The 12,471-nt window shown below is 37.6% G+C and overlaps 1 protein-coding gene across 4 annotated transcripts in view; it reads right to left on the bottom strand.

The window, feature by feature from the left end:
* The window catches only part of Pdss2 (decaprenyl diphosphate synthase subunit 2), a 268,265-nt gene extending 255,995 nt beyond the window's left edge, over window positions 1-12,270 (bottom strand). The window contains exon 1 of one of the 4 annotated variants that reach the window (XM_077801684.1): window positions 11,177-12,270. In XM_077801684.1, coding sequence (XP_077657810.1) covers window positions 11,177-11,472 — 296 coding nt within the window. In that variant the 5' untranslated portion in view covers window positions 11,473-12,270. The remainder of the gene's footprint in view (window positions 1-11,176) is intronic. The other 3 variants (XM_077801683.1, XM_026389653.2, XM_026389655.2) reach the window with 3 other exon arrangements.
* Between the last annotated feature and the right edge of the window lie 201 nt (window positions 12,271-12,471).

Here is a 12,471-nt window from a genome sequence, read left to right as displayed (position 1 = left end):
TAGATGGAAATTCCTTTCCCTTATTCTGTGAGGTCTGGGCAGGACTGAAATATAGTTTACCCCACAACTGACTAAAGGTGTGCCCATGACTGCCCCCTAGAGGCAATCATAGCACACTTTTCACCTCTTTAGGGAATAGATCTGGATTCAGTTTAACATGCAAGAAAGGGGCTGGATTTGTGGCTAGGTAGTAAAGCCCTTGCCTTCCATATGTGAGGCACTGGGTTTGATCCTCAGCACCACATAAAAAATAAAATAAAGGTATTATGTCCATCCACAACTAAAAAAAATTTTTTTTAAAGATGCAAGAAGGCCAAATAGATCCTCTCTCACAGGACTGCGGGACTTTAAAACTTTAGGAGCCATCCAAAGATGATAGGTAGGTAGAGTTAAAACTTCCTGACAATGCAACCATCATGTAGACAGGTTGACTACTACTTTGACTTCCCTAGAGCTTCCCATTTCCATTCTTCCTAAGGCCTGAAAAGCTCTTCCTTGCTTAAATAATCAAAAATCAATTTATTTGCTTGCAACAAAATAATACAGATATAATTCTATACCCTCTCCCATACCCCTAAACCCCTGTGGCTTTTAGTCTTTCCTGGTCTGGGTATTTCCAATTCTAGCTCCAGTGCCCACCTCCCTTAGGCATTTGGGACATCTCAACATGCCACAAACACTTAAAGTTCAACAAAGCTACAAAATTTCCCTCAATATCTGCACCTAAACATACTTCCCCTGGTATCTCAATATACTCAATTATTTTACCTCAGATCTGTTCTTGCATTCCCAGTTACCAAGTTCTGTCAACCTCACTTCATGAAAGAACATTAAATTCATTCTTTCTACTTTTGTCTTCACCACTGCTGCCTAAGTGCATATCCCTAAGAACACAGCAATTTTTAATAGTCAAGTGATTTCATTTATTCTCCTTTATTCATTAGTCCCTACCCAATGAACCACTCTCTGTGTCCTCATTTCACTTGTAAACACTTTTATCCTAACATATATGTAACATTTTATTGCACTTATTGTTTTACACATCTGTTTCCCTTAATTGACTATAAATCCTGGCGAGGAGGAGGGGGATATGGCTTAGTATCTGGTGATCTTTGCATCCCCTAATAATAAGCACAGTGCCTGGTCATTAGTAGACACACTAACTAGCTGCTGAAAGAAGAAATGAATAAACCATAGCAGTCTTCTGTCAGGTCTTCCTGCTCAGCTTTTCTTTTCTGCAGTTCACAATCTCCATAGCTGCCCAAGTCAGCTTTCAAAGAGCACATCTGCTCAGGTCTCTCTACTGCTTAACTTTTACAGTCTCTACTGACCTAAAGACAAGATTAGATTTTCTTAACGTGATATACAAAGTGCCTAAAAATCTGGTCCTAGCATTTCCTTTCTTTCACCTTTTAAGTCAACTTCATTTCATTCATAGAAGCTTTATTTACAGTATCTAAAAACTAGAAATAATCTTTATGTTCATTTAAGTTGTTCATTAAAATGCTCTATGTTCATGCAACAGAATACCCTTCAACAATAAAAATGAATTATAACTGTTTTATCTATTTCGTTCAGTTTTCTATTTACTTAGAGTGGAGGGGCAAGTCTAGCATCAGTCACTCGATCATGGCAGAATCGGACATTCCAACCTATTATTTGTCTCATCCTATCTCACCCTAAACCAAAATACAAATTTCCCTAGACTTTGCCAAGCAATTCTTGTGTCTTAATTTCTTTTCCAGACTCAGTCAACACCTTCTCATCCAACAGGACTCAACTCTTGCCACCTTATCTTTGGAAGTCTTCAATTTCACCAGATAGATCTTTTTTTCCCTGACTATATAGCACATTGTTCATACACACTACAGCACTGCTATCAAAGTACTCTGATTCTGTACATGTGTCCCCAACTAAAACAAATTTCTAGTAATAATAATTGCTATCATGTGGACATTTACTATGTGCATTTCAATACTGTTTTTCTAAGCACTTTATAGTAACTCATATTTAATCTTCATTAAGCTCTATGATATAGGTATGAATGTTGTCCTTATTTTTTTAAAATTTATGTTGTCCTTATTTTATAGAAAAAGAACCTAAGGCACAGAGAGGTTAAGTAAACTGCCTGAGCTCACATAGCTTGGTAGCAATAGGGCCAGGATGTGAACCCAAACAGTCGAATCCACAGTTGCACTCACTATACTGTCTCTCATGAATTCCTTGATGGCAACAACTGTGTCTTATTCTGTTTGTACATTCCATGCCCAGAGCACCTCAAATATTTGTGGAATGAATTGAAATTTATAATTTTCTCCTAGTCATCAAAGAAAAAGTTCTTTGTAAATAATGGAGGTTTTCAGTCAGTAATTACAGAACTGAATCTGAAAGGGTCTTTCATAAACAAAAAAGACTAAAATTAAATTTCTATTAATAAATTCAAAGAACTCTGAAGAATTTTAAGACGTAGAAAAGACTAATGAGGTTTCTAAGGCAGCCAAGTAACTATAGTGAACTCAGGAACAAGAAGTCTCTACCAAGAAATCAATGCCCCCTACGAAAAGAGGCTAACTGTCATAATTTGCCTCCTATAACTGCATACTAAATTAATCACATCTATCTAAATCTGAAGTAGAGAGCAGAGTTTTAAAGGCAAAGCAAAAAGGCAAAATATTTAAACAAAAATTTAATCCTAAAAGCCAAATCTGTCAAGAGTAATCAATGAAAATAAATAAAGCCACATTATTCATGGAAATAGCTATAATTAAGCAACCACAAAAATTTAACTAACTCTATAGTGGAAAAATATTACTCATCATCTTTTAAACAATTAAATACTCTCCATATGATATCAAAAGCATTTAAGTTCTTGACATTAGATAGTATATGAAGTGATTTACAAAAGCTAATTTTAATGATCTATACAGAAATGTAAGTGATTGAAGTATATGTGTGTGTATATACACATCTCTCTCTCTCTCTCTCTCTCTCACACACACACACACACACACACACACTTACGTGTATATATAACATATAAAATGCCTAAGTGGATAATTAGATTTAATTAGGAAGGAAGAAATGAAACAACAAGGCACAAATTGTACAGGCAGAAAGCTAAAATGATGCACTGTGGCTACCTTTAGCTTCCCCCACACTACCAAGTTAAATCACATAGCCTGACCATCCTACAACATCACTGTCCAATTTGGACAGGTCCACAATTATTCAACAAAGTTCTGAACCAAGTGTCTTTTCAGAATTCAATTTTTTTCTGATTTTAGGAAGGTCCTTTTAGACCAACACTCCAGCAGGAACTGGGGCAGCACCCTGTAATCAAAGGCATTAATACTTCTGTAATTAAATACATAAATATTGACTTTCAGTGGGATAACAGTCTAACAGCAGTTCAGGCTGAATTTGAGTCTGCAAAAACATTCTGTTTTCTGAGCTTTCAGGATTTTTAAATTGTGGAAAAAGGACTATAGATTTCTATTACTCATTTAATCTGCATTCAATCTGTTCACTCTCAGAACTGAGAAAGGTTTTCTCAAAGCACAACACTAATTTCTAGACAAGTGTGGAAATGGCAATATCACTGGAAATCACCTCATCAAACTCCTTACCTCATTTCTCAGGAAATTAAAGCCCAGAGAGATCAAATGACTTGCTGGGGTTACACAGTTACATGCCTATCCCCCAACCCCCCATTTCTATTGACTCGAAGTGATATATATTTTTTAAGCTTTTCAAAGTAATGAAATAATTATAAACAGAAAATTGCAAAAATATTATATACTGAGTTCATCCAGCTTCACCCAATATGTTATCTTCTATAGTTGGTTAGCAATACCAAGAACAAAAAATTGACAATTAACTTAGTGTTAGCTATAGATCTTATTCCATTTTCAGCATTTTTTCCATCTGCATTCACTTGTTGTAAATGCATATAGTTCTATGCAACTTCATCCCTTGTCTAGATTCATGTAACCACCATCACGAGATTCCAAACTGCTCCATCATCACAATATACCTCTTTATATTTTTGCTCATCCCTATTCCCAACATTATCTGACTCCAGAAACCACTAATATTTTATCCATCTCTATAGTTTTGGCATTTTGAAAATGACATGTTGCACAAATGAAATCATATACTATTATAAACTCTTGAAGCTTTTTTTAAAATTGTGATAAAATACACACACATGAAATTTACCATCTTAACCATTTTTAAATGTATATAGTAGTGTTAATTCACATTGTTGTGCAATTAATCTCCAGAACTTTTTTATCTTGCAAAACTGAAGCTTTACACCCATCAAACAACAACTCCCCATTTTCCCCTCCCTCCAATCCCTGGCAACTTTCTGTTTCTACACTATTGTTTCGCTGAATTTGACTATACTGGCTACTCATATAAATAAAATCATAGAGTACTGTTTTTTTGAGTGGATAATTTTCACTTACAATATGTCTTTGAGGTTCATCCATGTTATAACATGTGCCAGAATTCTTTTCTTTATAAAGCTGAATAATATTCCATTATATGTACATACCATTTTGTTAATCTGGTTATCCATTAATTGGTACTTGGGTTGCTTCTATCTTTTGACTATTGTGAATACTGCTGTTATGAATGTGGACATACAAATATCTCTTTTGAGACTCTGCTGTCTTTTGTGTGTGTGTGTGTATGTATGTGTGTGTGTGTGTGTGTATATATATATATATATATATATATATATATATATATATATATATTCAGTAGTGGAATTGCTGGATCATATGGTTATTCTACTTTTAATTTTTTGAGGAAGGAGATTGACTTTTTCACTTAGCATAATTCCTTTGAGATTCATCCAAGTTGCTGCATGTATCAATATCTCTTTTTTTTCTTATCCAGTACTATTTTATTATTATCTATGTACCACAGCTCAACCATTCACCACTATATGACATGTGGGTTGGTCAATTTGAGGTTATTTCAAATAAGATGCTATAAACATTCTGGTATAGGTTTTGATATAGACATAAGTTTTATTTCTGCTTAGGAGTATGGGATGTATGTTAAATGTATATTTAATTTTATGAGACATTGCTAAGCCGTTTTCCAGAATGGCTATATAATTTTACCTATAAAACAATGCATGAAAAATCTAGTTTCTCTACATCTTCACCAGGACTTCATATTGTCAGTACTTTTTATTTTAGTCATTCTAATAGGGTAAGTGGTGGTATTTCATGATGGCTTTAATTTGTATTTCCCTAATGGCTAATAATGTTGAACATTTTCCACAAAGCATACTTGCCACCTCTATAGAATCATCTCTTTGTCCATTTTCCCATTGTATTCTTTGTTTCTTACTGTTGAGTTTAGAGAATTCTTTACATATTATGTCTATAAGTCCTTCTTCAAAAATGTGATTTGTAAATATTTTCTCCCAGTCTGTGACTAATCTTTTCATCCTTTTCCCAGGATCTTTCCCATAGCAAAATTTTTAATTTTGACGGAGTCCAACTATTTCCTTTTATTAATTCTTTTGGTGCCAATCTAAGAACTGTTTAAGTTCTAAAGATTTTCACCTATGTTTTCTTCTAAAAGTTCTATAGTTTTATGTTTCAAATCTATTTTACATTGATTTCACAATGATCAATTTATATTGACTTTTAGTTATAGATGGACACAACATCTTTATTTTATTTATTTATTTATTTATATGTGGTGCTGAGGATTGAACACAGTGCTTCACATGTGCTAGGCAAGCATTCTACCACCCCAGCTCTATACTTTTTTAAAAAATATTTTTTAGTTGTAGATGGACACAATACCTTTACTTTATTTATTTATGTTTTACGTGGTGCTGAGGATCGAACTCAGTCCCTCTCATGTGCCAGGCAAGCACTCTACCACTGAGCTACAACCCCAGCACCCTATAATGACTCTTGAAAATATACAGGGTAAGATTTAGGTTGAGGGTATTTTTCTTTTTTTCCTATGATGTCCATTTATTTCAATATCATTTGTTGAAAAGAGTATCCTCCCTCCACTGAATTGCTTTTATACTTTTTAAGAATCAGTTGGGCATATTCATGTTGATCTATTTCTGGATTTTCTGTTCTGATCTGTTGATTTGTCTGTGCCTCTGCCAATACCACACTGTTTTTTAATAAATATAGGTATAGTAAGATGGAGCAGTAGACAGAATAGTTTCTCTTGCTTTATCCCCACCTCAACATTGTTTTGGCTACTCTAGTTGATTTATTTTACTTTACTGCATATTCTTTTAAAGTGTTCTGCATATTAATGATAGTCTGAGAAAAACAGATAAAACCATGAAGGATAAAAATATGTAATATACTACCAACACCCTAAAATACTACTCATGTAATTTGTATCCATCTATCCTTGAATGAAGTCCCAATTTCTCCATGAAAGGTTCTTTACTATTTTGGGTCATATCTAACTGTAATAGCTCATTAGCCACAAGTCGTTTTATCATTCTGTTAGATATTAGTAAACATATTTAGTGTTCAATAGTATGTCAATTCATTAAGGGACAGGGTCCCTGTTTCAGACTGTTTTATGTTCATAAGTTACAATAAACACTGAATCAATTTATTGAAAATTATTTATCTAAATGGAGGTTACAACAGAGAGATCCTAGAAAATCTAGAAGAAGTGTAAAAAATAAGAGCTTCTTATTCTCCACTGTTCCCAGTACTAGGATTATTAGCTCAACAACATCAAGATTTTTAAATTTACTCACTTCAGAATTAAATTGTTAAAGAGTATGTACTTCTAGGTTCTTTTTCCCCTTCTTGTTTTAGTCAGCTGTTTCACCACTGTGACTAAAAGACCCGACCAGCACAATTATAGAGGGGGGAAAGTTTATTTTGGGTTTCACAGTTTCAGAGGTCCAGAGACAGCAAGCACCATTCCTCAGGGCTCAAGGTGAAGCAGGACATTATGGTGGAAGAGTGTGGCAGAGGGAAGCAGTTCACATAATGATCACAAGCAGAGATAGAGACTCCACTCTCCAAATACAAATATATACCCCATATCCCCTCCAATGAACCACTTCCTCCAAACACATCCCACCTGTCTCCACTCAGTTAATCCCATGAGGGACTAATTCACTGATTAGGTTAAGGATATAACCCAATCTTACTGTCTCACATATGGGCTTTTAGGGGACACCACATCTAAACCGTAACACTTTTCTTGATGGAGTGGCTTAGGTAAAGAAAAAAAAATAGTGAATGATGAGTTATGGTGATTGCCTTTTCATCTCCTGCTGTTTGCCAACACTACTACAACTCATTTAAATGTTAGGACTATTAAACATGTTTCACCCTAAACATACAGTTCAGATATACTCAACAGTAAATGGTGCAGGCTGCAATTGGGGTTCAGCAGTAGAGTGTTTGCCTAGCTCGTATGAGACACTGGGTTCAATACTCAGCATCACATAAAATAAATAAATAAATAAAAATATTATGTTCATCTACAACTAAAAAATAAAAATTAAAAAATTTAAAGTAAATGGCACAAAAGATTAGTGTATTGATTTAAGCAAATATTAGGAAATCAGAGTATAAAATGGGTCATTAAAATTGTAAAGAATTAAGCAGTCCGATTCCCTATGGTCCTAACACACCAACTACAGGGGGTGTTTGTGCCCTTTTGGCTACCTTACTGAGAGTATTTTCCTCTTAATTATCAATGCTTTGCTGACAAGACTTCAACAGAGTATGGTGTACAGTATGTAAAATAAGATAATGTTTATATTTTAGCTCTAATTTACAATAGCCATAACCTGCCTAACCCATGCATCAAGTCCTTCCTCCTTTGCTAAAACAGATGTACAGTGTGTATGTGTGTGCACTCGCTGTGCACATGTATAAAGAGAAAGAGATATGTCCTCTCCCCAAAAGATTATTTTTCCATTGACTGCCTATGAGTTTAGACTGTTAATAATTTGCAACATACAATCATGATAACTATAGTAACATTACATGCAAATGAATTCCTTCTTCTCTTGCAAAATAACAATTTATATATGCTACCATAACAACTTTGCTAAAATTTTGTTCCTCTTTGATTCTTTCCCTATACTGTGAGACTACTAGACAGGGAAAGTTATAATCAGGGAAGCTGCAAAGCCATTAGACACACCTTTCATCTGGTGTGTCTCTAATGTTCTCAGAAGAGATCTTTGTCAAGTCCTCTTCTGATCCTGTGGCAATTAAGTAAATGAACTGCAATTCTCCAAAAATACACATTAAATAAACTTCTTTTCAGCTCTGCCCATTCCACTTCAATGCTTTATTAAAGGGAATACAATACTCACAATGTACTTACTATACTACTACAAACCCCATCATGGACACAACCATTCCCACCACACACACACACACACACACACACATAGAGAGAAAGAGAGAGAGAGAGAGAGAGAGAGAGAGAGAGAGAGAGAGAGAGAGAGAGAGAGAGAGAGAGAAACTCTCTTCTCCATTAGTAAAAATTAAGAAACCTCAATGATTCTAGTGTCATAAGAACATGGAGTAACGTGAACTCAGACACTGCTTGTGACAGTGTAAACTGGTATAACCACTTTAGAAAACAATTTGATATTATCTTCTAAAGATGAACATGTGCACACCATAATTATACTCCTATCTATACCCTCAAGACATGTACAACAAGACATACATATTCATAGCAGCCTTTTTCATAACACCAAAAAAATGCAAACATCCCAATGCTGATTAAAAGAAGACTGTGGTATATTCACCCAATGGAATTTCACACACCAGTGAAAAATAAATGAAATACAGTTAAATATACAACATGAATGAGTTTCAGAAACAGTAATGAATTTTAAAAGTTATAGAAAACCATAAGTAATTAACTATCATATTTGAAAATTTCAAAGAATATGGGCAAAATTAAACATGCTATTGTTTAGAGAAATACCTATGTAACTTTAAGAAAAAAATAGTAGATAGAGATCAGAGAGAGACTGGAAAATACACATGTATCATCAACAGAATTGGCAAAGTTATAGTTATTAAGTTGGATAGTAGACTTGTTAGTTTCATTATTAAGCTTTAAACCATATGCATACATACATCTGTGTGTGTGTGTGTGTGTGTGTGTGTGTGTGTGTGTTTTCTGAGTGTTTATCACCTACAATCTCTGGAGAAGTAACATTCCAGCTACCAGATAAGTTTTAGTGCAATCATAAGGTGACATTCCTGATAATTAGGAGCAATGTTAAGAAATACAATCACTTGAAGCCAGGAGCAGCGGCATAACCAGTAATCCCAGTGACTCAGGTGGCTGAGGCAGGAGGATCACAAGTTCAAAGCCAGCATCAACAACTTAGTGAGGCCCTAAGAAACCTTAGCAAGACCCTGTCTCAAAAATTTAAAAAGGCCAGGTAAGTGGCTCAGTACCAAAAGAAAAGAAATACAATCACTTTATTATGCTATTTGGCAACTTTTATAGTAAGAAAGTGACAGGTGTTTCTCATAAAATATTAAGCAAGGGAGTGGGCAAGGGAAGTGGGTGAAGCTAAAAAAAGCAACAGGAGAGAGACTTATAGTAATGAAAGTGTATCTTAATTATATTAGTCTGTATCTTGATTGTATCAATGTCAATATCCTGCTTGTAGAATTATACTACAGTTGCACTAGACATTACCATTTATTAAACTAAAGGAGGGGCTATGCTGGCATTCTAGGGTGGCACCCCCAGCCTCTACTTGCCCGCATTTGTGATAACCAAAAGTTTTGTCATAGATTGTCAAATGCCCCCTTTGAGGCTAAATTGAGAACCACTGTTTCAGTCAGGAAAGCCAAGAAGAGTTATGGAAATAATCCTGATTGAAGGACACTGAAGAGACATCACAACTAAATGCAATACTTGACCCTAATCTGGATCCTGTATTGGAGCATAAAGAATGTTAAAAAGACATTATTAGGTCAATTTTTAAAAATGAAATATAAACTGTAGATTAAATAAAAGTATTTTATAAATATTAAGTGTACCCTGGCTGAGGCTGTGGCTCAGTGGAAGAGAGCTCACCTAGCACATGAGAGGCACTGGGTTGAATCCTCAGCACCCCATAAAAATCAATAAATAAAATAAAGATATCTACAACAAAAACAAATATTTAAAAAATATTAAATGTACCCCAATTCACAACTACTGTAGTTATATAAAAGAATTATCTCTAAGCTTAGGAAATAGACACTTGAGTTTTTAGGGGGTAAAGGACCATGATATATGCAATCTAACTTCAAATGATTCAGAAAAAATAAATACACACACACACACAATGAGTAGTGTGTGTGGTAGGTGAATCTAATAAATGGTCATACAAGTATGTTCTTTGTACTATTTTCATTCTTGCAACTTTCTCCTTCGTTTGAAATTAATTACAAATCAAAAGACGTGGGTTGTTGGGCTGGGGGTGTAGCTCAGCAATACAGCACTTATGCATTATCACCAGTACCCCGCGCGCGCGCACACACATGGTACAGGCTGTTTTTAAGTGGGAAAAAAAAACATGTTTAAAAAAAAAAAAAAAACTAGTGATAGTTTTCACAGTAACAGTCCAGCATGAGTGATAAAAACCCCAAGAAGTATATGACTACAGACTGAATAAATACGTATTCAAGCCTGGACATTCGATGGAAAGAAGTGTCTATTTCCAGTCTTTCTCTGTCCCTCCCTACTCTTTCTGGGGGTGACCCAATGAAGAGTGCGGAACTGAAAATTAATCTATCCCACTTTTAAAAGGCTATTTCTAGAAAGTGACTCAATAAATTACATGCATGCTCAATTTCTCCACAAATCACTGTAGCATCTTCTCCATCAACAACTAAAACAGCAAAATCGCAAATAACATAACAAGAGTTTCTCATAAGAAAACCATTCATCTACTCAGCTGGGTTAATGGAGAAAGAATGTTAAAGTGGACAAAAAGAAAGACCGTTTATTTTAAAAGAAAGAAAGAAAGAAGAAATTAAGTAATGTCTAGAAGAGCCGAGAGAAAGAAAAGATAAAGACTGGCAGGAAGCAGCCTCAGCGAGTTAGGAAGGGTGTTTGGCCAAGAAACAGAACTTGAATGGGTGCGCGCGGGGTCAGCGGGACTGGGGGTCCTCACCTGGCAGTGGTAAGCAGAGGGTGCTGAGTTCCCACCAGCTTCCGCACCTGCATTGCGATGTTGCTGAGCTCGTCGCTCAGCAGGCAGCGGAGGCTCATGAAGGATGTGGGATAGCCCACGATCTTCTCAGCCTCTGACACCACCTGGTTCCAGTGGGCTGGGGACCTGGAGGACTGACCACGCCAGGGTCCCACCGGGGAGATAGTGTCGAGGGATGGGAACCGCCACAGGCGACGTGGGGGGCCCAAGGCCCCCAGATAACCCGGAAAGCGCAACAACAGACGTTGAAGGTTCATGGTTAGAGTCTGGAACAGTTAGGGACCTGGGGGGTGTCCGGAGGTGGCGGGGAAAACCAAGCAGGGGCTGAGGAGGAACTTCCAGGAACTAAAAAAAAAATCGGTGGCTCCCGTCTCTCAAAGGAGAGTGGTTTCCTTAGAGCCGTGACCAGAAACGACCTTTGCTGCTTTCTACAGCTCGAGTAGGATAGTCAGCAGCCCCGGCTCAAAACTGACAGCGGCTACCGGGAGCAGAAACCACAACCAAAGTCTATGTGGGGGGGCGCCATATTGGAGGCGTGGAATGCGGCCTGCCGTAAAGATGGAGGCGGGCTCTTGAGGAGCAAAGAATGTCCCCTACTTTACGGCGCAGCCGGGAACGCCCCCATAGGCGGAGTTTTGGAAGCGAGTCCTGGGAGGCCGCGGGTGGAATGAAAACCTCTCCTCTCCTTGGCTTAGGAGGATCCCGTGGCAGGGATTGTGTGTGTGCACAGAGAGGTCCCCCGGCGCCTCGAATCTGGGTCCAGTCGGGATTCATCAGGGCGTCCCGGCGCCCAGCACCGAGTGGGCATGTATGTTTGTCCTGAGAGTCGGGTGTCTGTCTAGTAGTGTCTACCCCTGCCCCGTCTCGCCCGCAAGGAAGAGTGTCAGGCCCGGGCGCCGGCTCCTCCCGAAGCCGTTGGTTGCTGTCCGCCGCCAGCCCTTGGTAGTGGCAGTGGAGCGGAGTGAGGGCAGCCTGGCTGCCTGTACCTCAGGCTGCCTTGGCTCTCCCGGTGGAAGGCCAAGTCCGGCCGTAGGACTCCGCCCACGTGTCCTCTACGCCCTACCAGACTGAAAGTGGCGTAGCGCAGCGAAAAGGGTACCTTTCCCTTAGGGACGTCCTCTGAGAGTTGTTGGAATCACCGGCCTCATCTCTGCGTCCGTTTCCGCTGATGTGCAGTCCAGGCAGAATCAGCTGCGCCTCCTTCGCACGGCGCAGAGAGGTTGGAATGAAACATTGCCTCCTCCCAGCTTTCACCT

The sequence above is a fragment of the Urocitellus parryii genome, chromosome 8 (genome assembly GCF_045843805.1).
Source record: "Urocitellus parryii isolate mUroPar1 chromosome 8, mUroPar1.hap1, whole genome shotgun sequence".
NCBI lineage: Eukaryota > Metazoa > Chordata > Mammalia > Rodentia > Sciuridae > Urocitellus > Urocitellus parryii.
The sequence above is the reverse complement of the archived record's forward strand: the minus strand, read 5'-3'. Positions and strand labels throughout refer to the sequence as shown.